General features: G+C 38.9%; 1 protein-coding gene across 19 annotated transcripts in view; it reads right to left on the bottom strand.

Annotated features, from left to right (window-relative positions):
* Positions 1-26,861, bottom strand: part of BPTF (bromodomain PHD finger transcription factor) — a 92,809-nt gene that overhangs the window by 25,877 nt on the left and 40,071 nt on the right. For 9 of the 19 annotated variants that reach the window (XM_038371328.2, XM_043497611.1, XM_043497612.1 and 6 more), the window contains exons 5-17: positions 26,481-26,669; positions 22,008-22,178; positions 21,702-21,877; positions 16,866-17,221; positions 16,164-16,295; positions 15,486-15,615; positions 14,070-14,205; positions 12,415-12,666; positions 8,494-10,912; positions 3,825-3,949; positions 2,785-2,913; positions 1,887-2,037; positions 661-784 (exon numbers count right to left, since the gene is read on the bottom strand). In XM_038371328.2, the coding sequence (XP_038227256.1) occupies positions 661-784; positions 1,887-2,037; positions 2,785-2,913; positions 3,825-3,949; positions 8,494-10,912; positions 12,415-12,666; positions 14,070-14,205; positions 15,486-15,615; positions 16,164-16,295; positions 16,866-17,221; positions 21,702-21,877; positions 22,008-22,178; positions 26,481-26,669 (4,490 nt within the window). The remainder of the gene's footprint in view (positions 1-660; positions 785-1,886; positions 2,038-2,784; positions 2,914-3,824; positions 3,950-8,493; positions 10,913-12,414; positions 12,667-14,069; positions 14,206-15,485; positions 15,616-16,163; positions 16,296-16,865; positions 17,222-21,701; positions 21,878-22,007; positions 22,179-26,480; positions 26,670-26,861) is intronic. The other 10 variants (XM_043497613.1, XM_038371333.2, XM_043497616.1 and 7 more) reach the window with 3 other exon arrangements.

Here is a 26,861-nt window from a genome sequence, read left to right as displayed (position 1 = left end):
GTATCAATCACTAACAGGGAGAAATGTATTCTCTGCAGACAATACAAAACAAAAGGAAAAATGAAACCATTCTGGAAAAATCAGGGTGCAAAATAAATAAATAAATAAATAAACAATCAGCCTGCGATCAGGTATTGGGTATTATTAATTAGCAGGTTAAAACACAAGCCTCCCCTTCCATGCTTGTACCCAGACAAACTCAGGGTAGGACAAAAATCAGAAGTTTTGTCCTAATTCTAGCATGGGAACTAATCTGGCTAATTTAACAGTCAACTGTGTGTTGAAGCTGCTTTCCATCGGACTGTGGAATGCTTCAGATCTCACCTGGAGGCTATTTCACACCCTCCTTTTAGAAGTGGAAGGAAAACACATTTTTGGACACAATCTAAACTGGGCCTACAAAACTGAAAGAATTATATAAAAAAAATCCTTCTTACAGCCCAGTTCTTCAAAATAATGTATGTATTACATACAATAAGTGACAATGTTTAATATCTCAGTGGGAACTTTCCAGGATGTTGAGTTTGTATATATACTGGAAAAGTTACAATTATACTTGAAAAATAGCATTACAGAGGAATACTTTATTTCCTGTGTTTGGATGTATGCAGACTAACAATGCAAACTTTTGACAGGTGGGACTACTAATGGCTCCCCCACCTGCTGGGCAGCCAATCGTTGCTGTTTTAGTTGAACCTCCATTTGGGCCTTGAAATCCTCAGCCTTCTTCTGTTCACTAACCTTAGCCTGCTGCTCAACTGCCTGTGCCTTTTCTTTCTCCACCCTGCCAAAACAAGCAACCAAAGAAAAAATTACTAATGTACACAAAAACGCTATTTCATTTTATCCAGGTTAACCGATTTTTTGAGAATTAGTCCTGCTTCTTAGACTACTCCCTGAAATATTCTAAAGCAAATGAATGCAATGCCTTTCAAAGAAACTATTTATCAAGTCTGTGGTCTATAATTATTCCTCAGACGTTCTTGTCAACTGCTGGAAATGGCCCACCTTGATCAACACCACAAAAGGTTCCTTCCCACCCCCACTCTCCTGCTAGTAATAGCTCACCTTACTTGATCACTCTGTTAGTGTGTATGGTAACACCCATTGTTTCATGTTCTCTGTGTATACAAATATCCCCACTGTATTTTCCACTGAATGCATCCGATGAAGTGAGCTGTAGCTCACGAAAGCTTATGCTCAAATAAATGTTAGTCTCTAAGGTGCCCCAAGTCCTCCTTTTCTTTTTGCGGATACAAACTAACACGGCTGCTACTCTGAAAACTATTTTTGAGACTGAAAACACCACCTTTTGCATAACACCAAGAGTTCAAAACAATAGCATTTTGTTAGATAAGCAAGATAAAGGTCTAGCTATAAAACTTTCCTCTAAATGTGAAGCACTTTGAATATTCCTTTCATGTGAATGTACTTTGGGACTTAAAGGCTGACTTTACCCTTTGTTTTAAGGGACACATTTGCTTCATTCGTATTGCAGAATGATTTAAAACCTTTATCGTTTTAGTAAGTAATGTGCATGTCAGAAGGACTCATGCTGTACAGAAATACTCTGTTGGCACACAACACTGTTTACTTCATACAGCAGTCAAATAATAATTTACTTAGTTACTACATACTAGATTAATATAAAATTAGTGTGTAGGTTTATAGATCTGCCACAATTAAATTAGTTTCTGGCATCACTAGTAACTTGCTCCTTCAGCTTTAAAGTTTGCCCATTTTTAAAAAAGAAAGCAAAGACAACATTAAAAGCTTAATTTTTTATTCATTATGGGTATCACTATAGCTTGGGCAATCTGGTTGGAGCATTTATTTAACAATGTACACACAAACTAAAATGCTTCATTTAAATTGCCTCAGTTTACCTTTCAGCAAATGCCCTGATCTCCCATAATTCCAGTTCCTCCTCTGCTACCCAACTTTCAATGATAACAGGGCCTGTCTGCTTGGGCGTTTCTGGCCTCTTTGGCCTCAATGCACTTGATCGAAGACCTTTCCTCTGAGGTGTAGGAGTTTCTTTAGAGAAAAGTCAAACATTCATTAAAATAAACCAGGAAATAAAATTTAGATCCAAATTTAAGGTTATTTAAAGTCAATTTTTATACAAATTCTGAAGTGTTTGAAAATGGGGGTTATTCAGAGTAAAATTTTCAGACAAACTCCCACTGAATTCAATGGCCGCACTGTTAGACCAAAGCTGAAAATTCTAACCTAACTGTTAAAGCAGTAATCTGAGTATCATTATCCAAGACTCTATAATAAGCAAAACAGAGCCACAAGCTATTTTTGATTTACAGGAAGCTAGAAGCTAAAACTGTATTTAGGAGGGCTCTTAGATTTTAATGAAATCAGGAGAAAAATAGTCACACACAAATTTGCTGTTTTTCAGTTGTAACCTACTTGAATCTACATCATCATATGGTAGGTTAGATATGGAGTTGGGTTAACTTTTTATTAGTTGATAATTTTCTTTTAACGTATTAAGGACAGGATATCCCGCTTATAAAGAAGCTTTACTGTATATTACCCCATTCATTTTTGCCAATCTCATTTTAGAAACAGGAAGGCCTTTGACTTTAAGGTAATAAATCTAACAGAATGACTAGATTGATTTGTTTAACGCAACTGAATGGAGAATGAATACTTATCTCAATTTGTGCAACAATGCCCTTTCCTTAGATGGTCAGGGTTACCATAAAAATTTGGTTAAACTTATTTCTATAAAATTTATGACGACATTTGAAGACTTATAAACAAACATACCTTTTGGAGCCTCAGGTACACCAATAGGGCAAATGATTTTTCTTATACAGTACTCTGAACGAATTCCATAAGGACCAACATCTCTCCGTTTGATTATTTCAGTTGTTGTAATTTCAGTTTCAGATGTTTCTACAGTGATTTAACCCAATACGACATATTAAGTTAGAAAATAAAAGGTAAACAATTTGTTCATCAGAAATAAAGACAGGAAGTTGTGGAGAAATAACTTTCAAAAATCCATTGAGTTTCACAGGCAACCATAAAAGCTATTTCAAGTGTCTGCATGAACAGGCTCAGATTTCCAAATCTGGATTTTTGCTTTTACCTGCATGAAGGCATGTGTGTACACAACTCCTGAATTGTGCACATGGAAATAAGGCATGCACAAAAACGTGCAGGCTGATTTGAAAATATGGGCTACAGTCAGGAAATCAAAGAATATTGTAATTAAAAATGGCAGAAATAAGTGATTGTGTGTGCAGATTGGTTTGCAGTAAACAAAAAACAGAAATGCATTTTAAGAGACAGCTCATTCCTAGAACCACAGGAGGTGTAATATCAGAATAGATTGTCTACCTCACACACTGGCCAATTTTGATTGTCAGAGGAAAATTTAAACCCCACTCTTGTGTAAAATAACACTATCACTGGTAAGAAGGTGTAAAATCCTGGCATTACTGCCTTCAGTAGAACCAGGATTTCACCCAAGGTGGGGGAAATTTTTCTTAACCTCCGATGATCATTCTGAAGTAACTGTTTGGAAGCAACTCTACACACTTTGTTTCTGGTTAGATTTTTTCAAAAATGTACACAGAAAAGTAAAGCATTTAGATTGAACTGATTCATCCATTTCTCCAAAATACTCAAAATAAGTAAAATAGCAATTGGTATAAACCATATAATGTTAATTTAATATGATTTTAACCCACTGAAATTTGTGTCGCATATTGCACTTTTCTAGATAGACTCTCAGTACCAATATCCTAAATGAATACGAACTATTAATTTTTAAAAAGGCAAAAGCTTATAAGAAATACTACCTGTGCGTGTAGTTCCTCCCCCAGGTGGGGGTTTTGCAGCCATATCATCCCACCGTAAACATGCCCAGAGTAACCGCAACATAAGGCTCACCCCAGCCAATGATTTCACCGTTTGAAGTCGATACCTAAAACAAGCCACAAAGAAAAAAATAAAATGTTACATTTTAAACTGAACACATTAAGTTCATGACTAACCAAACCAAAGACTCAAAGGGTTTTCATTTTCTCTTTTCAGTATTTAAGTAGCATCAACACTTGTAATTTATTCAGCTCTTCAAACTCTTTGGAACTCATACTGCCCTAGATCTCCAGAAGATTTCCCATTGATGTCAGTGTGTATTGCATGTGTGGATCAAGGCTGGATACATGACAGGTCCCCCTACGTATTCCACGGCACAATGGGATAAGATGCTGTACTAAACACTCCTAAATTCTGCAATGTTAGTTTGTTGTATCCTTCAAAAATATCTTTTGTTCCACATGACCCCGGAAAAAGCCCTGTGCAAGAAACATGACAGTCTATATATTCTATAAAAGGAAAAGGAGTACTTGTGAAACCTTAGAGACTAACAAATTTATTTGAGCATAAGCTTTCGTGAGCTACAGCTCACTTCATCGGAGGCTTCAACCGAAGAAGTGAGCTGTAGCTCACGAAAGATTATGCTGAAATAAATTTGTTAGTCTCTAAGGTGCCACAAGTACTCCTTTTCTTTTTGCGAATACAGACAAACACGGCTGCTACTCTGAAACCTATATATTCTATAGTGTAACAGAATAGAATTATCTTTATTAGATGACATGAGGTCAAAATTCAGAAAGCTTAAAATAAAGACCTCCACTTTTCTTCATAAGTAAATGAAACATGGCCTTCTATTAGTAGGCATGTGTTTAAATGGTCCAGAACAAACTGACAAAGATAAAAACCTAGCACTTTCTAAACTAAGATTGAAAAGCCATAGAAGAATGCAAAGTGTATATTTGTTTTGAAAGTGTCTGCAGCAAGGCACAGTCACCTGTTGAAAGAAGAAACCTTGCTTGTCACCATGAAAGGTTTTCCTCCTTTCCCCCCCCTGCTGCTGGTGATAGCTTATCTTAAGTGATCACTCTCCTTACAGTGTGTATGATAAACCCATTGTTTCATGTTCTCTCTCTGTGTGTGTGTGTGTGTGTGTGTGTGTGTGTGTGTGTGTGTGTGTGTGTGTGTGTGTGTGTGTGTGTGTGTGTGTGTGTGTGTGTGTGTGTAAAAATCTCTCCTCTGCTTTTTCCACCAAATGCATCCGATGAAGTGAGCTGTAGCTCACGAAAGCTTATGCTCTAATAAATTTGTTAGTCTCTAAGGTGCCACAAGTACTCCTTTTCTTTTTGCGAATACAGACTAACACGGTTGCTACTCTGAAACCTGTCACCTGTTGATGGCACTGTGGAGTGCCTAACTGTAAAAATTTCTCTGAGTTGATTTCTACATCCTACAGACAATGCATATACAGAGTTCTCTTAGGAAGTGGGTAAAGGACACGTGTGCACAAATACACCTCATCTTAAGATGATGAGTTGGGAAGTGGAGGATAAATTAAACATATTTTGATGGAGGAGAGAATTTTATCGAGTTATTTACATGCCATTGCAGGAATGACACTGGGCAGCTGGAGGAACATGCAAAAAGGGGCTGACTAAAAGAATCCCTCCATCGAATACCACTCAGAGGAAAAACATATGGAACTTAACAGACAGCACATACAAAAGATAGGTAGGTACAATGCAGCCTTGTTTGAGATCTAAGAAATATCTGACAGTGCAGGAAGGATTCAGATTTAGCACAAAGTGGCTAACACTAATGTCTGAAGCTGGGAGTTTATCTGAAGGGTACCCAGGGACAAAATTAGGGGCCTTTCTCAATGAGTTAAGCTGAAAAATTAACAGCATTTCTGCAAGTCCATAAACTGCAGTGAAGATTTTCTGCAGGAATCTGCAAATCCCTCCCCACCAGAGAAACTCAGTTTTCAGCTGTATTTATAACAATGATTATTATGATCTAAATATCAGAGATAAAATATCAGTGCCTGATCATAATACTGCAGATTTTGCAAGTAATAATGGGCTGTAGAAACAGATCAAGAATGAATCAAAAGAAACTTTCATAACAATTCAGCAACAGTTATTGCTTTTTAAAAATAATGGATTCAGGTCACATTTTCTTTTAAGGTGAATACAGAGCAATTAGAATGATTCTTAGTAAGCATTTTGTGATGAGAAGAGACTAAAATTGGTAAGATGATTCTCACTAAAACCTTGATTATGCATCATTAAAGTTAATAGGAGTTTTTCCATCATCTTGAATGGGAGCAGAACCAAGCCCTAAAGCATGAGAGTCTGTGGATTCACAGTGGAAAAAGGAAGAGCTTTAGCAGGCAAATCTACAAGACATCATACCATTCAGGCCCAACTGTACAAAGAGTTTTGTGTTATAAAGAAGAATAATCACATAAAACCAAGAAAATTAGGCTGTTGAAAGAAAATAAAATTCAGACCCTATCTACATACACAAAAACATGTTTAAACATGGTTATGGCTAAAAGTATATTACAGCATATCTTACATCCACACAGACTATAAAAAGTAAATGTATAACTACATTTTAAACTTAATAGAAATTATATCTACACTAAACTTTCTTACATTTCCCACTGCTCCATCTTCACTTATGGGAATGTTAGTACAGATTGACCTCTATTTTAAGCATCCTATCTAGTGTAGATAAAGCTACTGAAAGAAAAACATGGGACCTTGAAAATGGTTATACCTCCCACCATCACCACCAAAACACTCGACAAAAAGAAAACATTTAATGCAGCTGAGCCACAACCATTTTTAAATATGGTTAGTATTATAAACAAACAGTCTCAGAACTATTTTGTTCCAACAGATTATTCCACCTATTCAACAGATTGACAGAGCCAGAAGAGTACCCAGAAGTCACCTACTACAGGACAGGCCCAACAAAGAAAACAACAGAACGCCATTAGCCATCACCTTCAGCCCCCAACTAAAACCTCTCCAACGCATCATCAAGGAGCTACAACCTATCCTGAAGGACGAGCCATCGCTCTCACAGATCTTGGGAGACAGACCAGTCCTTGCTTACAGACAGCCCCCCAATCTGAAGCAAATACTCACCAGCAACCACACACCACACAACAGAACCACTAACCCAGGAACCTATCCTTGCAACAAAGCCCGTTGCCAACTCTGTCCACATATCTATTCAGGGGATACCATCATAGGGCCTAATCACATCAGCCACACTATCAGAGGCTCGTTCACCTGCGCATCTACCAATGTGATATATGCCATCATGTGCCAGCAATGCCCCTCTGCCATGTACATTGGCCAAACTGGACAGTCTCTACGTAAAAGAATGAATGGACACAAATCAGACGTCAAGAATTATAACATTCAAAAACCAGTTGGAGAACACTTCAATCTCTCTGGTCACTCGATCACAGACCTAAGAGTGGCTATACTTCAACAAAAGAGCTTCAAAAAACAGACTCCAATGAGAGACTGCTGAATTGGAATTAATTTGCAAACTGGATACAATTAATTTAGGCTTGAATAGAGACTGGGAATGGATGAGTCATTACACAAAGTAAAACTATTTCCCCATGGTATTTCTCCCTCCCACCCCACCCCCCACTGTTCCTCTGATATTCTTGTTAACTGCTGGAATTAGCCTACCTGCTTGTCACCATGAAAGGTTTTCCTCCTTCCCCCCCTGCTGTTGGTGATGGCTTATCTTAAGTGATCACTCTCCTTACAGTGTGTATGATAAACCCATTGTTTCATGTTCTCTGTGTGTGTGTATATAAATCTCTCCTCTGTTTTTTCCACCAAATGCATCCGATGAAGTGAGCTGTAGCTCACGAAAGCTTATGCTCTAATAAATTTGTTAGTCTCTAAGGTGCCACAAGTACTCCTTTTCTTTTTGCGAATACAGACTAACACGGCTGCTACTCTGAAACAATTATAGGTAACACTGAGGTTCCATCTCCACTGGTCTTTAAACAAAGCTTGAGAATCAGTTCCATATAAATCTATTTCCACCACTTTTGTCTAGTGTGGACAGGATACTTTTCTTTTATAGTAAACCTTGCTACAACACTGTTTTAAATTCTGGTTCTATGTTGTTTGGATCCATCTAAAAACTGGCAGCTCAGGACTTGTAACATGGGGAAGTTAGTGCACAGCAAGCTAGGGTGTAAATTTACAGTGAACTTGCTACTCTGGCATGACCTTCCTGGCGTAAACACACTTACTGAGCACTTAAAGCACCCTCGTCGTTTTAGCACAGAGCTAAACTGCCAGAGGGCATTTTTGTGCACAGTAAGAGATAGCACCAGAGTAGCTAGTGTGCTGTAAATTCACACTCTAGCTTGGTGTGCAGTAACTTCCCATAGAGACAAGGTTTACATCACCTGTAACCAACACCTTTAGTGATTTCAGTGCAAACCTGTGTGTGGATGCTTATTTTGGAATAAGAATGCCCTATTTTGATGTACTTTAAGTCAATAAAAAATTATCTTTTGCATGCCTATTGTATTGCTTCCATTTTTACAGTTAATTTCACCCCACCCCAAATTCTTCTTTAAAAAGATAAACATTAAGTATGTACCTCCAAGTGATACCAAAAGTTGGTCTTGGGGATGGATACGGCCAAATATCCATGGCAGGTTTTGCATTGTAGTTGAAATAGGGAACCTCTCTGATACCTCCTCTTCTGGCCAACTTTTTTAAATCATCATTGGGTAAAACAAATATACTCTTTTTACTGCTTTTGGTAACAAATTTTCTGTAAGATGGCAAGGCTGTTCCAGAACGAGTCTTTTTGGGTCTCGAAAATTTCATTAACTTCACTTTATCCCTTGTGGAATATTCTTTGCTCACAGTCATGGACGTCACTAACGTGCCTCCTGGAATAGTTAATGAATCAGTTACTGTTGTTGTAATCACAGTTTTACTGTGCTCCTGTACAGAGATAACATCAACATTGCTGTCTGCAGCAGGTGCGGTAAGCTTAGTTACAGTAGTGGTGGTAGTTACAGTGGAAATGGCACAATTTTCTGTAGATGACACCATAGTTTGTTTATCATCCTTGAAGGCTGACAACTCTGCTACTTTAAACACCGTTTTGGATTCTGTGGAAACAGTTGACGTTGTGGTGGTCACTTCTGTAATAACAGTTTTATTTTTTGTTTTATTTTCTCCATTGATATTTTCAACTTTATTATATATCTGCAAGCCATTCTGATCTGTAAAGTCACTACTCAAGCTAGATTCCTCACAAGAAGTTACTGGTGAGGGTGCAACTTCCTTACCCATAACAGCTTCAGTTTCCATGGATTCTGCTTCACTAATCACATTATTTTCCTTACAGGAAAGCTGTGCTTGTGTAGAAGCACTATCAACAAAGCTGGATCTTTCAAGAGAATGCTGCTTTTCTCCAATATTTTGCACACATTTGGACAATTTATTTGGAAGCAGAGAGTACTCTCCAGATTCACCACCAATCTCCGCAGAACTTTGTAAACATGATTTAGTATCCAAGTTATTTTTTAAATCTGTATCCTCCATAGTGATATCACCATTCATTAATGGCTTTACAGAGGATTCTTTAATAGTCAGTGGTTTTATTTCATGTTCAGGAATGGATTTACTAATATTATTGACTTTAGGTTCCATATCACTCCCTGCCTTAGTATCACAGGTATCTTTCATTAAGCATTCTTCATTTGACAATATCTTAATGTCACTGTCTTTTCCATTAATTTGAAATGTCACCGATTTCTCTCTCTCCACTTTAGTCTCTATTTCTCCATTCTTACTGTTCTTTTTGTCAGTGATACTTTTTAGATTCAGCTGATCGAGACATTTGTTTATGGTACTTGCTTCCATTTTCTGTTCCTGACCCTGCTTTTCACCATTGGCTTCAGTGACTTTAGAATTCAATAAATCATCACTAACATTTATTCCACTGATGTGTTCAGGAGTTTGGCTTTCAGGTGTTTTTTCTAAAGTTAGCTTGGTTTTTAATGATTGTTTCTGATCAAATAAAATCTCGTTTTCAGTTTTACCATCACTGTTTTTCTGAGCAATATCTTTTCCCTCATCATTTTCTTGTGGGGACACTGGTTCAGAATGGCTTTTCAGTGTGCAACTATTTTCTGGGTCACTGACCTGTTTTTCAGGTTTTTCTTCTGAGGTTGCTTTTTCAGCAATGGGCTGAACATCCGTTTCCCAGCTGCTTTTAGTTACCACTGGCTGTAAGGGGTTTTCACATTTACTCTGAGACACTGTGGTATTAAATACTTTTTGTTCTGAAAATTTTTCGTTGTTTAAGGTGCCACTCTTGCTTATATCTTCTGTGTGTGTTTGTTTTAAGTCATCCATGAGGGGATTCTCACTCTCTCTCTTTTCAAGAACTTCTTGTCCTTGACTATTATCAGTAGCGATTGGTTCAGAATCACCTTCTTTAGTGATGTTCTGAATTGAGCTTTGAATTTCGGAGGCATCATCCAGTACTTGGCCTTCTCTTTTTGACAGTCTGTCTATGGAAGGCAAAGGCGGACGGTCTGGTTCACTGGTTTTTGTACAAGGTGGACTTCTGGTTGGCAAGCAGTCCTGAACTGAATCTTCAGTCTGGATCTTACCTGAAATATGGATTCTGTCTTGGGGAGACATGTCAATCTGGCTTCCTTCTTTTGCTTTAGTTGTTTGTGGCTCATCTATGTTTTTCTGTGGACTCACAGATCTACCGCCTACAGGTTTAGAACTAGCCTCCAGCTTCATCCTTTCTAGACGCTGTTTTTCTTCCAGTGTAAACTGTTTTACTCTCCTTTCAAGTAATCCATCTAATTTTGATGTTTTTACTTTTCTTTTGTAGCAAGTCCTTAAGTGAAATCCCTCGCTGACATTGATTAAATCTGCTTTAGAGTGAATATCCTCATTTTTTGTGGGGGATTCCGTTTTTACGTCATCTATCTCCATGGGTTCTTCTTTGATGGCTCTATTTATACAATCAACTTCTCTTTCCACTGTGAACAATAAATATTTTTGAATTAGAAGGACCTCTCAGTAATGACAATACAATAAATAAGTTTCAATTTTACATGAAGTTTAAAGTAATAACTGCACTTACAGCAGTACACATGTTCAAAGGGCTGGACAGACATTAACTGGACTAGGAAAAGCATGAAGCAGAAAACTCTTAAGACATTCGCATACGGTATGCTACTGCAGACAAATAGTATGAAATACAATGACTAAAAACTAGTCAAAAAACTTCACCTGAGACTCTCAAAATTAAAAAGGATTTGTTAAAAGATTTCTTGTGTTTTAACATGCATAAAAATACACAACATATATCCTAGGTGGTATATATATAAATGTGACAGAATGCACCCCTGTATTCACACACCCTACACACTATTGTAATAATCTCTGTACAAGGCTTGCCTTGTGAGGTATCACTTAAAAACTCATAACTTGTTGATCAGTAAAATGCATGTAGCAACATTGTGTGTAAAGTTATAGATAAACATAAGCTGAAATCAGGACTGAAGTGTATTTCTCAGATAAATCTGGGGGGTGACTAAACCAGTTTCTCAAACACAAAAGGCAAGCTGACGCCCCAGCCAGGTATCAACAAAGCTAATGGGCCATCACCTATCAATGGGCCATTTTTTGGCAAGGAAGGAGGGCAGGGACAAAGATCTCCATCTTAGCAGTGAAACAGCATGAGGTCTCCTTCCTCCACCAGACCCATCTCTTGGTTCTCAGCTGGAAATGCCTTTCAAAGAGGGACTGAAACTATAAAACGGAGAGGCAAATACCTCAAGAGGCCCTCCTCTCCCTTCCCCCTGCCCTTCTCATTCTCCAAACCTGAGAAGACACAGAAAACAGCCACTGGATTCTGGGGGGAGGGTTCCTGACTTGAAGACTTCGGTCAGTAATGCTATTGGAAGCACGTGGTGAGAAACTTTACTTGAATCTAATATAGTTTAAATTTAGCATTAGAAATCCAGTTATCTTTATTTTTCTTGTAACCATCTGACTCTTATGACTCATTCCTTGTATTCACTTAAAACCTCTTTGTAGTTAATAAACTTGTTTTATCTAATCCAGTGTTTAAGTTAAAGTGTCTGGGTGACTCCACTTAAGGCGGTACACTGGTGTATATTAGTCCCTTAAAAGAGTAATGGACTTAATATATTCAGACTCTCCAGGAGAGGGCTGGGCAGTATAAGACATACATTTCTGGGGAAGAATCTGGGACTGGGAGTGTCACCCTGCAGTATAAACCAAGGCTGGTGAGAGCCAGAGTGTAACACAAATGTGGCTGGCAGGCTGCAGTTACACACAGACACTCAGGGTGTGACTTGCATGCTGGAAGGCTGTTTGGGAGCAGCCCAGGTAGGAGTTACCACCAGCAAGGTACTGTAAGGCACACAAGGTTGCAGGGCAGGGGTAAATAGTCCCTCACTGGTCTGGACTGCATCCTGGTATGTCACATTCAGGTCTGAAAAATGTCTATTACCTTCAGCTTTTGCATTATCTAAGTTTTCAGAATTCATATCAATTTCCACCTTTTCTTCACTCATTTTGTTTTCTTCCTTTACTTGGGCTCTCTCCAAGGTTTCAGAAATTTCTATTTTCGTTTGGTCCTTCTCTTGTGGATCATGAGACTCTTTTATTCTTTCTTTAGAAGAATCAGTCTCTATTTTTACTTTTGCTGGACTTTTTCTTTTATCCAATTCGCACTGGTTTTCAGTGGTAACATCATTCTTTGCTATTCGCAATAGATTAAAAAAGTAGAAAAAAGTTTTAAATGTTTTAACTTGCTCAAAATAACTCTGTACATTTTGTTAATGATTTAATTACATTATTTCCTGTATTTTACAAGCATCATGTACAATATTTTACCTTTTCAGCCCTCCTGAAATCAAAATTAACCATGTGGCATGGTTAATATGTCGAAAGAGAACCCAACACTTCAGTGACGTATTCAAGAAAGGGGCTCAAATGTTGAATATATACATGTATGCTATGGGCCCAATCCTGGAAAATAGTAAAAATTCTATCCACTGCAGGCTCGGGCTCTTTGGTCTGGATTTTAAAAAGCAACTCATATTTTTGGAAGCCCAGTGTGAGATACCTTAAAAGGACCTTATTTCCAGAAAGAACTGAGCGCCCATCCTCTGAAAATCAGGCCCCTTTACAGTGTCTCAAGATAGACTTCCAAATTAATTATTATTATTTTAATATTGGCCTATACACCTTAAACCCTGGACGGACCCAACTATCCAACTGGCAAACATTTTGTGCCTGACTGGCACTCTGGACTCCATGAGGCAATAATAATCCAATCTAGCAGTTACAAAGGCAACCCAAAGGCTGTGTCCACAAGTAATGCAGCAGAGGGAGCCTGCATGTTTTTGTGGATTCCAGAAAATGTTCTTAAAAGTTTCATAGCAGTAAGTTCACCCACAAATTTTCTCAAAAAAAAAAAAGGAGTACTTGTGGCACCTTAGAGACTAACAAATTTTAGTGCCACAAGTACTCCTTTTCTTTTTTGCGAATACAGACTAACAAGGCTGCTACTCTGAAACCTGTTATTACACAAATTTTCTAATATTTAAAAGGAATTCCAAGATTAATTGCAAACTACTACTTTTCTAAATAAAATTGCAGACAGACAATTTTAAGGGTCAGCGGTACCAAATGGAGCTTAGATCACGTTCATTCGTAGGACTGCTTCCCCATAAAAATTGAAGACCTGTTTCATGATTTCTGTACTGACAGGCTTCCTTCCCCATTGCAAAACTACAGTTTCCAAATCAAGCTGGTTAATGGCACAATATTTGATTAATATAGAAAATAGGTATATATCTACAATAATTAGCTTATGAATGCTATTGTTGGACATAGACTGTCCATGAACAAAGCAGATGTGAAGATGCATATATATAAGTACTACAAACTACCTCAACTTCATAAATGAGTCAATTTAACATACATGATCAATTTTGTAGGACAGCTGAAATAGACGCTATATACAGAAAAAAGGCAACAGCAAATTTCTAAAGTTTACGTAGAACGCTATTTAGAACAAAGCCTACTTATCTGGGATGTTTTTAATGCAGTCTACTAAGTAGTATGTTATGAATTCAAAACAAAGAAAATTTCACTTACTTGGTAGCACTTTTCTGTAATTGACATTAGTATTTCCAGGTAATTTAGGCACAAACCTATGAACATGTGTTTTACTAATCCAGCTCCAACCACCATATCCTGTTACTCTATATTCTTCTCCTTTTTGTTTCCAAACCTGTTAAATATTTTGCAACATTAATTTTTTAAAACATTGTTCACTGAAACCTTTAAAGACGGTTTAAAGAAGTGTGGCAAGTCACCATAACACTATTACTTTACACTTACATCGCACTTTTCAGGAGTACAATATTTTAGGCTGAAAGAATTTTCTTGAATAAAAATTAACCCCCCTTAATCATTTATATGAGTTGGGTGCTGGTAACTTCTGAGACTACTTCTTCCCTCCGTGATCTTGCTTTGTTTTAGGGACTCCAGTTTACAGCATCCTAATTTAACAGTGATGCAGCTGGAGGTTAGGTGTTTTCAGCAAAAGGTCATTGACTAGAATTCGCTTTCCACCAAGACCCAATTTGCTAATCTTCAGGTCATGCTGTGAAGCCTAGCTGTTCTCCAAGGTTTTGATCTGGAGGGAAGGGAGAAGTTGGTGGATGAAAGGATGTTGTAAGAAAGTTTTTTTTTTTTTTGAGGGGTGAAATAGAAAACATCTCCAGAAATTTTAGCTTTTGGAGACTGATTCTAAACTACACTGGCGTGTTTACAAAGATTGTACATATGCCAACATCACTAACTAGGAATTCTTTAATAAGTTGAAAGCAGCAGATATACAATGTTGTTCGCTTTTGCATCATATCGGAGGACATCTGTTGCAAAATGTATACCCCAAAATAAACTGACAATACAACTCAGTCCGATAGCAGAATTCTAACAAATCTTAGCTTAAAATAAGACTATCTTTATTTGTTAGCCCTTGAACTCAGATTATTCTAGTTGTTTTCTATTTAGAGAATATGAGCAACAAAAACCAAATCCCCTAAAAAATTCAGAAGCAAATGCAACCAAGTCAATTCCATGAATGAATCTCCACTGAAGAATATCATAGCCTTTAATGTGTAACTCTTGTGTTTCTACAGTAATGTTTCATTGTTTCACATCTCGTTTCAGCACAATTTAGCTAAAAGACTTCTTACTTTTTATATTCAATGATACTCCACTGTTCACCTATTATATTTCCATTAAAAACAGTTGCATATTTTGCATCATAAATAAAAAATTCTAACACAGGCAACCTCAAATGATCAAGTCCAGAAATAACATCAGAAATTTAACTCCAAGCCAAATTCTGTCTGAGTATGTGCAGGTGGCTCTCACTGATGCAATGGAGTGAAGAATTTGGTCATTAACATCTTAAGTATAAAACAGAGTTGTATAAATGACAACTGCTACAAAAATAAAGCCTTTTATTTCTAAAACTAAATTGCTAGGCAAAAACATTACCTGATGTTTGATAGGAAAGGTATATTTCACCCACGTAGCCTGTTGCATTGTTTCTTCCTCCTCTTGTTTCCTCTCTTTTTTTTTCACCTTTTCCTTTTCTTCTCTTTCAATAGCTGTCATTCTGTGTAATCTAATATAGGCAAATTTTGTAAGCAAATTTGAACACCCTAACAATGGCATATACTACCTCCTTGAATGTCTAAGATTTAGATGAGGGGAAAAAACCACCAAAGAATAATATTAGATTAAGGAATAACATTAATATACATTACTTGTGATAACATTGCTTTTATGAGCATTTACACAATTGCAAAAGCAGTTGATGGCAAGAGTATTCAACATCATGAATGTTACTCCTACTCTTATCCCAAGATTAGAGAATAATGTCAGATCCCAACCAATTGGGGTTTTTGAAAGTTCTTCAAAGTTCTGTTGCTTTCTTAGACTTTCCCCATTGATGTCATTTGAGGCTGGGGCTTAGGTAAATCATGAGGCTTAAGTAAATCACTGTTTGAAGGAAAAGGAGCGATGAATCAGGATACATTGTCAATAAAGGATTTTAGTATCATTTGGTAGAATGTTTGATGTCTGACTGAATTCTCATCAACACTCTTAATTATAGTTTTAGCTCAACCAATGATGCAGATCAGAGTAGAATACACTCAAAGATTCTCTTACCTAGTGTGCCCCAAGGACTCCCGCCAAATTGGCAGCATGACAACTGGTTTAATTGCACACTCCAATATAGCCAAAGCTAGTGCAAATTCTCTAGGTTTGCTACACATTTGAACAGCCTTAATCCAATTAGACCTACATTGGAAAGAATGTAAAATATATCAAGTTCATTCTATGAGCAATACGTCAATATGATTTTAAAGTAGGCTTAACAAACTATTAAAATATCTTTGCTAAAACACTGCATAATTTCAGTTATGCATTACATGTCACATTTATTCAAGTGTCTGTTCCAATGATATCTATTGTCTATGTGAGTGATATGACTTAGGACACCACAAAGCACAGGCACCAACTCCGTGGTTGCTCTGGGGTGGAGCACCCACCGGAAGCCCCACTGATCAGCTCCTCCCTCACCCTCCAGCACTTCCTGCCAGCCCACTGATTAGCTCCCACTCCCTCCCTCCCAGAGCCTCCTGCCTGCCTGTTCAGCAGTGTGTAGGAAGCGCTGGGGGAGAGGGGAAGGAGTGGGGATGAGGTATAATTGGGGGTGGGGTCTTGGGGGAAGGGGTGGAGTGTGGGCAGGGCCTGGGGCAGAGCAGGGGTTGAACACCCTTAGGGAAAGGAGGAAGCTGGCGCCTGTGCCATGAAGTAATGTTATTAAATAAAACATGGGTAAACAAAAAATATTTGCTATTTCTTTACCTGTGGGAGGCCCAATTGGGGTGAAGGAATGATGCAGGGATGTTGCTCTCTAGCTGAATGATAGTTAGCCTCAGAGTAGATATGGTAAGAACCTTGGACCCATGTACAGACCCATTCCATTTGAACTCTCCAGCAGGAGTGAGACAGAATTTATGTGCAAGGTGCCGTCTCTTGTCATGGTCTTCTCGGTGCTGGTGTTTGTTCAATGCAAATGAGTTGGTGGCATACTGGTTGTGATAGACACGATACTTCCCCTCTTGACCTAACTTGAAATAATTACTGATGTTTCCTTTCATCACGATTTCTTTCTTGGTATTCAACCGGGAGATTTCCCCTTGGGAGTTAACCACCAGAACCTTGTTAAAGAAACAAAAGAGGTTTTTTTTTTTTGGTTGTTTGTTTTTTAGATCAACTTATTTTAAATCTTTAATAATCTCTTTTATATTCCTATTTACAATACAGGCCTTCAATTTTCAAAGTCACAGCCATTCATTCTGAATTATATATTGTATTAGTTTCTTCTAATTTATTTAATCTTTTTTATCTTCAAAACATTTTAACGGTACTAAAGTAGTAACAGTATTAAAGTTAGGGGCCAAGTTTTCTAATGTAGACACCCAAGTTGCACCCACAAAATAGGTGTGCAAAGAAGTTAGAATTTGTGTATGCAAATAAGTAAAATAAATAAAGGTTACCTATCTTACAGTAACTGGAGTTCTTAGAGATGTGTGGTTCCCATCTGTCTTCCACTGACAGATGGGCAGACACTTCATGTACCTCAGATTGGAAAATTCTAGCTAGCACTGTCTATAGGTCCACACCTGGGTTCTTATGCTCTCAGTCTGGAGCACGAGGAGCAGAAGGGGCAGTGTGGACGGACTGCCTCTCTATTTAGCTTCCTAGTGCAAGTAACCTTAGAATAAGACTCAGCAGCAGCAGGGAAGGAGGGTGAGTATTAGAATACTGATAGGGACCACAAATCTCAAAGAACTCCAGTTATTATAAGGTAAATAACTAACTAACTTTCTTCTTTGAGTGGTCCATATGTATATTCTACTGAGGGCAATTCATAAGCAGTATTCATTGAGGAGAAGGGTGAGGACCCTGGCAGTACCACCAATTAGAAGATTGCTCTGCCAAATGATTCCTCAGCTGTAGAAGCTTAAACTACGGCATAATGTCTCGTAAAAGTGTGAACAGAACCCTGCAGTGCTGCCCTGCAAACTTCCTTGAAGCAATGCCACTGATGCAGCCTGGGTCAGTCAAGCGGTCCCTCACACGATGTGGGGTCAAGAAGGAATTTTCCTCCAGGGCAGATTGGAAGAGGCCCTGGAGGTTTTTCGCCTTCCTCTGTAGCATGGGGCACAGGTCACTTGCTGGAGGATTCTCTGCTCCTTGAAGTCTTTAAACCATGATTTGAGGACTTCAATAGCTCAGACATAGGTGAGACGTTTTTCGCAGGAGTGGGGGGGTGAGATTCTGTGGCCTGCCTTGTGCAGGAGATCAAACTAGATGATCATAATGGTCCCTTCTGACCTTAATATCTATGAATCAATTTGTAACAGAGCAGGATGCAGTCCAAACTCCATTTGGATAGTCTGTGGGACAAGATTGCTTCACCTCCCGTATCAAGGGATACAAGTAATCTAGGTGATTTTTCTAAAAGGTTTAGTCCTCTAGAAGTAGAATGCCAAGGCTCAGACATACAGGGAGTTAAGCTTCCTATCGTCACTGGTGGCATATGACTTTGGGAAGAAGACAGGTAAATGAACAGCCTGATTTAGATGGATTTCTGTGACCACTTTGGGTGTGAATATCAAGTGTAGTCTTCAGGAGACTGTCCCTCTGGAAGGCTGCGTACAGTGGATGTGCCATGAGGGTCCCCGAGCCTATATGGCTGGTGTGATGGCCACCACAAAAGCAACCTTCATCAATAGATGGACTAAGGAATATATGTCTAAATGTTCAAATGGAGCCTCCATTAATGCTGATAGGACTACGCTGAGGTACCAAATCAGGGTAATTTTAAGTACCAGGGAAAGGTTTTAATGATACCCTTAGGAAACTGTCACAGGATGGTGAAGATCAAGTTATTGCGACAGGCACTGACAGCTGGTAATTGCATCCAACAGGATTTAACCAGTAGACATGAAGTCTTTAAGAAGAGAAGCTATTCCAAGAGGACCCAGATATTGGAATCCCCTGGGGCTGACAATGTTGACACCACATCAAAAAAATCTTTTCCACTTTGTTGTGTAGCACTCTCACATGGTCTCCTCCTTTATTGTCAAGGAGGTAATGAACTGCTTCCAAGCATGTCTTTTCTAGGGTCATCATCCAGCCAAATGCCAAGCTGTTGGGTGGAAGGATGCTGGATTGGGATGCCTGATTTTGCCTCAGTCCCTAGATCAATAGATCTGGAAAGAGTTGAATATAGCTGTATGGACATTTTGACATCTGCAGAATGTTGGGAAACCAGAACCATCTGGGACAACTGGAGCAATAAGAATCACCAATGCTCCCTTTTGCTTGATCCTTCTTGGAACCTGAGGTAAGAGTGGAATGGGTAGGAAGGTGTATATTAGTTGTCCTAACAAGGGATTAAAAATGCCTCTCCTTTGGAACCTGGACCTTGAGTCCCCTTGCAACAGCAGATTGCATCTCAAGAGAACAAGAAATGCCCAAGAAAGTCCGAAGATGGGGATCCCATTGTTGAAATACGTTCTCTATTACCAAATTGTGTAGTTCTCTTTTGCTGTCCTTGAAGAAGTGCTTGCTGAGGCTGTCTAACTTGTTGTGTATTCCTGGGAGGTGCAATGCTGAGAGGATGATCTGGTGGCAAGCACAGCAGTTTGAGAGATTGATCATTTCTGTACAGAGAGTTGCGGACTTTGCTCTCCCTTTTTTGAAGTAGCACACTGCTCTCATGTTGTCTGACTCGGGATATCACATGTATGGGTCCCATGGGATCCCAAAAGGGCAGCGTGAGGGGTCAAATGGGAACTGAGGTGGTCCCCATGGAGTCCTGAGGTGCATAATCGCTCCTATAAGACCAGGATAGTGCCCAAGAGAATCTGGATCCTCTGTCTGGACTGATGCTATGTCTCAATGGGAATGCTGACACTGACTCAGAGGGGGCAGTAGCTTCAGATTCTCAGGGTGGTGCCAACCTTGATATGCTCCAGCTGGTAGATGGTACTGGTGAGTGGCTCTCCCTCTCTTCCATCCCTTGGATCGATGATGTGGTGATCTCCCTTGTTAGGATCCATTCTTGCAAGATGAGAGAGTCCAGGTTTGAGAGGATGGCAAAGTCCTATGGGGGCGGTATATCTATCCCCAGACACATGGATGTAAAATGGACTCTCTTCCTTCAGTGGCACCAGCAGTCTCGGTCTTGTCATGGCCTTTGGTACCGACATCTCCCTCTCATAGTACGACAGTACCATCAATGTAGAAGGCATCCATTTCGGCATCTCTCTGACCGGTGATGAGTATGATCCTGCTCCTGTGGTTAATGCCAATTTTGGGGTGGCTTACTTTTTGGAGCAGTGAGACAATGATGTGCTCCTTGTGAGCTCCTGACACTCCCAGTAGGGCACAGAGCCATACCTGAGTTGGGCGATGTCGGAGAAGTGGTCCTTTGTTCGGATGCATACCTGGAGGCAGATTTCTCTTGCTTCTTATCAGAATGTTTCCTACTCTTCTCATGCCCATCTGGAGGAGTCCTCAACTCTACTCCTGTAAGTCCCACAGCCGCAGAGGTCATTGTGCTCTGACAGGCACTTCTTGATGCCTCTGCCTGATGTACATAGGGGTCTACTGGGCGAGGGTGAACTGGCACCTCATAGCATGATTTATTAGGAATCTCCAGAGCCTATATTCACAGGTTTGATGCATTCAGCTTGGAGGAGATTGACTAAAAGTGCACTTGGAGGGGATGTGAGCTTCCCTGAAGCAGTAGAAACATTTGAGATGGTCACCGCTGACTGGGAAGGCATAGCAGCAGGAAACGCAGTTCTTAAATGCATGGTTGTTGGGCATACTGGTCACCCCATATGGGTGGGGACTCAAGGTAGGGGAAGACTTCCCAAGGCCCTGACTACTCAAAACTATACCTAAAGTATAAAATCTATCTAAAAGTTATTTAGAAATATTTACAGTTTGATGCAGAAGCAACTAGCAAACCCTGCAGACACAGAAGAGGTTCCATCTCAGACCAGAGGAAGTAGAAAGGAACTGCAGAAATTGTCTGTCTTTGCTGCCCCTTATGCCCTCAGTTCAGAGCATGAGGAGAAGGGAATAGGCATGGACCAACACATATTGCGAGCAAGAATCCTCAAACTCAGAGGCATGGAGCGCATGCACACCCCTAAGTGGAATACACAAAGGCACATGACAGTCAAATATGACAAGTACCAAGATATTACAACTAGCGAGAGAATTTCTACATATCTGATCACCGAAAATAGGGGTAAAAATATATTTAACTAGTTTGTATGTGTACACCATACCCACTACATTACTCTCCTGGAAAAGGAAACCAACAGAACCTGCTTCACACTAAAGGAAAGCAACTCTACTGCACTTTGTTATTGTCACACCACTCTACAGAGACCAAATCAGAGAGCAGCTACACAGAGGGAAAGGGGGTGGCATAAAGGACAAAGAGAACTAAGCATTACCTCTGATATGGCAATTCCACCAACTTGTGAATTTCTCATGTACTTCCTAGTATGTCACTGACCCCATTTTCTTAAGACTGTAGCAGCAAAGTGTTTTCTTCTTATGTTACAGATATAATTTTATATTTTGGAAATTCTCAAATTGAGTACAAACCTCTCTGCCTTCTTTAAATAATTTATTTGCTTCATGTGCTGCAGCAGCAACCTGCTGGCTTTTCATCTGGCTCAGCTTGCTATCTGGATTTCGTAATCGGGTAAGCATTCGTGTCGAGCCTGATGTGCCCTTCCCTGTGCATGGAGAATCACTTCTTTCACCATTGGATTTCTCCCCTGCCACAAAAACGTAATTTAAACAAACATGAAAGAAGAACGAAGATAATAATTTGCAAATGTGTTTATATATGGGAGTTATGAAATTTAAGAATCAAGTTTAGAAAGAAGCTTAGACACTTATTTTTACCTATTTCCTCTGAGGTCTGGGATCCTCCTTCTGCATTTTCAGCATCATCAGATGTCTTAATGGAGTCATTCTGCATAGAATTTAGCTCACTGCTGTTGCTGTTTTCGGCAGACTGGAGAGGTGCAGCAGATGCACTAGGACTGATGCTGGGAGTCATCTGACCAGTTTCTTCTACAAAAGAAGGACTTTAGATATTTAGTACTGTGTCAATTAAGCTTACTTTTTTTTCTTAAAGTTAAAAACTCTGAGTCAGATGAGCTATTGAAACATCAATAACTCATTTGTAACATGGAAGAACTGGTGGTTTTAAATTACCTCAAAAAGTATACCTAAAATCTTTAACAATGTATGAAGCATACACAGGCATATGCACCTACTGGAAACAAAGATCTCCCTCTCCCCAATCAGCTTTCAAATCAATCACAACTGTTCAAAATGTCTATGGTCAAATAAGCAAGAAAGTAATAACAATAAGTGATTGTTTTAACCCAAAGCATTAAATAGATAAATTCTACATAAATAAATATCTTCATAAATATTGCCAATACCTCATATGTCTATTTATAGACAATTACATACTTTTTAGTAGTTGAAACCTACAAATGAAAAAAATCAATCACTATTTCTTTTGTTTTGTATTTAACCTCTCCTAGATTTCAAACCAGATTTTCTGCCTAACCTGCCATACAGTTTATATTATTAAAAGTGTTATTAGTAACAGATAAAGATTTTTTTTTAAACTGACAGTGGTCCATAAAGTATTTTTTTAATCTGTATTTTATTTACCATCTCGGAATTAGATGTAAATGGATCACACTGCTGATAATTGTATTTAAAATGCAGTTCCTCCCTCATTTCTTAGAGCTAAGCAACAACTTCACCAAGACAATGAATACACATAGGAACATCTACTCTGACTGGATGAACTGCCATTTTTAAATAAGAAATTCTAAAAACAAACAAACAAAAAAAACCCCCAAAACCAAAAAACCCTATCCACATATACTGAAAACAAGTCTCTACACAGACTAGTTCACATATATGGCACAAATAACTGTAGTGTCTAAGTGCCCACATGAAAAATGAAGACCCTCCATCTAGTATCTAGAACATCTGTAAAGAACATTTTCTACAACAAGAAAATTGAACAGTTTTGACAGTTACAAAAGATGGGAATTCAGAATTAACATCTATAACATCTTTAATGTAACCTGATTTGATTATGTTTTCCTGTTACTCCAATGGCTTTCTGAATATCCAGGATGGTGTGAGTTAAATCTTTATCCATGTCATGTTATAATTAGCAAAATCAGAGTAGATCCCTGCAGAACACGCCTGTGATGGTTCTGATATTCTAAAAATGACGTGCCTGCCTACTGCATTGGCTTTTTGTTCTACAAGATACAGAAGATGGACAAAATCTTTAGGAACTCAGAAAAGGGTGGACGTCCATGAAGTATTCTAGTGAATTAATTAGCCACCTAGCAGGTACTTCGTGTTCCATCCCCTCACTACTGGAAGAAGAAATGGACTGCCTCTCCAAAGGGATGGGGAAGAGTCTTGCTTCCCTGACATAAAAACATTTTAGTTGGTTTGATGGACTCTGCCAGTTTGGGCCCAACCCTTAAAGTCCTCGACTTCTGGAACCTCATCTGGTAGCTTAAGACTTAAGAGGATCTGAGCAACCATAGTGAAAGAAGGACAAAAGAAGACTACTTTGGCTCCCCAGGTTGTCCTGAACCTGGAAGCTCTGAAGACCTTGATTCAAGGCCTCCCACTTTTAAAGCAGCAATAATGAGTTTCCGTGTTTGTTGCTCTTGACATCTTGTCCTTAACCAGCAGCTCTTCCCACCATGAGGTTACTCATAAGTAGAAAGGAGACCAAGGTTTTTATGACTAGGGAGACCTCTGGCAGTAAGTCTGAAACCAAGCAGGTTGGTCCAGATCTCCATGTACTTCTGATCTGTCAAAGAGTCTAGATTCAAACCAAACAGCTGATATTTTAGAACACAAGGCTATGGCTAAACCTGCCAAAATGGTCTGTGATCAGGTCACGGATTTCTCCTGAGGTCAGAATCTTACAGAAAAAACACACCTCCTCCATCTAGAACTTGGACTCTCCGAATTAGTAACTAGGATGCCAACATGGAGGAGGGACCCCTGGGTCTCATACTCTCTCTTAAGCAGGCACAGAAAAGAAAAGGTGCAATTAGGCTTAGGGCCTGGTGAGCATCGGGCTTATTTCAGGGTTCCCTATCTCCTTGATAACCTTGTACAAGAGAAACAGAAGGAGGGCTTTTTCCTGAACTTCAACAATCTCTTCCTGAGGGCCCTCTGTTCCTGGAGTCCTCCCTGGACAAAATCCAGACTTTGGATATCACCTCCCCAAGGGTGTGGAAGATCAGGTGCTCAGATACTTTGGTGGTGAAGTGGTATACGGCCCTATATAGAATAGAGAACAGAATGGAGAATAGAAAGGTCCTGCCATCCTTTTGAGACTGGTGGTGGGCCACGTCTCCCTCTCTGGGAAATACTCACCATCAAAAAAGCAGAGGAATAAATCTGCTGAGAATCCAAGGGTTCTCAGAGCACCCCTAACCTCACTGCACCTTGTTTTGGGTGAGAGACAAATCCAGAACATGACCAGTATTATTTGGTCCACCTGCCCTATTGCTGGTCAGGGAGGATAGAACCATCTAAGACCTGGAGTTTGTAGGAGAAGGGGAAGGTAGACCACCCCCTCCCAACCTACATTCACATGATGAACTGAGATCCAGAGGGCATATAGCTGGGAAGAAAGTAGGTAGATTCTCTCTTCCATATCTACATCTCAGCTTCTGCTCCACCTATGTGGGAATGGATGCCTGCCTGTTGTATGTCATAGCTCTCCCCACGCTCTTGAATAAAGGTCCCTATGATTTTGCAGTAGCAGCACACTTATTACTGCAAGGTAGCAAAGAATTTAGGGTAGGTTGCAGGTAGAAAAGCTTGGCTGGATGCAACCAGCTAGAGCTACTTGCAAAAACGTAACAAGGAACAGCAGCCCAGAGTCCAGCCCAATAAGCATCTTCATAAATGAATTTTTAAACAAAAAATATAAACTCAAATTTTGAATCAAGCATATGTACTTTCCCCATACACCTTCAGTAATATCCTGTAAGAAAAGGATTATTTCCTCATTAACTCTAAAAGGAAATATGTACTTAACAGGTGATTTGTGAACAGTAATAGAAAAAAAAAGTTATGCTTGATCTACAAATCCTAAACAAAAATATATGTTTTTTTCCCCCAAGCACAAGCACATTTTCCCTGTTGAAGATCTATATAAAAATGCTAATCCAATTACGAAGCTATCTACTAATGGAGAGAAATAAAACTAACTGCTGGTGGAGAATAATGAGGGTCATTTCCTACAAAAGAATGAAATACAGCAATGTTTTAAAAGTTAAATAACCACCCAGAAACATTACAAACTATGTCTGTATGGAGGCATTTTACTTGTTCTTGGAACACAGCACCATATTTTTCAATGAGTTATCAAGAACCAACTTTCAAATCTAACGTACCAAGCGTGCTTTTTTCAACTGCAGTACCTTAGTTAAAAGAAAAGGAGTACTTGTGGCACCTTAGAGACTAACAAATTTATTTGAGCATAAGCTTTCGTGAGCTACAGCTCACTTCATTGGATGCATGTACCTTAGTTGTAATATTGATTCAAGTGAAAATACAACTTTCATGATCTTAATTAATGCTATGAGTTATTCAAATTAACTTATCTGTTGCTAATATAGGAATTTGGTCAAAAGTACAATGTTCTCTCTCTTTTCTAAAAAGTATTTGTATGGTATTAATGTACTAATTAATGCTCCAGACCTAAGCAAGTCATACTCATTCCTGAGTCTCAAGAAAAGAATTGTATTTTATGGAGTAGCAAACTACTACTGCATGAAATAAAAAACAGCTTAAAAGAAAAACAAACTTTGTACATACATTATTAAGCTTCAGCCTACAGATTTTTGGGATGATGCAAGACTTTTCTCCAGGCAACCCAATGCAAGAACCTATATGAATAACTGCAAATACTAATTTTTTCTTGTTAATAATTTTTACAGTACATTACAGGTTAAATGATTTAACAGACATTAGCAAATAAGAGCTTGAAATAAACCTTTGTAGGATGTTCACCACCACTATGGTTTGCAATGAAGAAAAATATATAGTAAACAGAATATGAGAAAAGCTTAGCCACAGTAATCTTTGGAAGGCATGGAAGCATATGCTAACAGCAGGGAGGACCACATTAAAAAATTCTAAATGTTAGATGACAATGCAGCAGTAAAGGATGGCACTGCAAGCAAATAGCGTGAATGAACATACACTGTAAATGGTTTTAGTTGACAAACCAGAATTTATAGTAAGAAAATCTTAAAGGTTCCCCAAATTACAGAGGCATTGATACAGCGCCCTCTGTACCTGAGAGATCCTGAGGGAGCTCTGATGCCACTTTCTTCTCTGCCACATTGTTGCTATCAAAGGTTTCTGACTGACACCCCATTGCGTTCTTCCCTTCAGAGGAACTAGTTTCTCCTGCAGAAGGATTTGTGGTGCTGCCGTCTGTGCTTGATGCCACAGAGTTACTTTTATCCCCAACGTCTGTTGGCTCTACAGTAAAATGCACAACAAATCTTTAAGGATATTCTTAACATTTCCTTACGATGTCATCTGGCCTTATCCATGCTAAAAAGCAGACTTCGTGCAGTTCCTTGTATTATGTCCACTTTGTAGCACCAAAATATATTGAGTGTATTTCTGCAGTAAGGATAGTGTCTTCAGAGAATCAGAGAACAGAAACAG

Source organism: Dermochelys coriacea, chromosome 14 (genome assembly GCF_009764565.3).
Source record: "Dermochelys coriacea isolate rDerCor1 chromosome 14, rDerCor1.pri.v4, whole genome shotgun sequence".
Taxonomy (NCBI): Eukaryota; Metazoa; Chordata; order Testudines; family Dermochelyidae; genus Dermochelys; species Dermochelys coriacea.
Note: the sequence above shows the minus strand (reverse complement) of the source record. Positions and strands in the feature narration are given on the sequence as shown.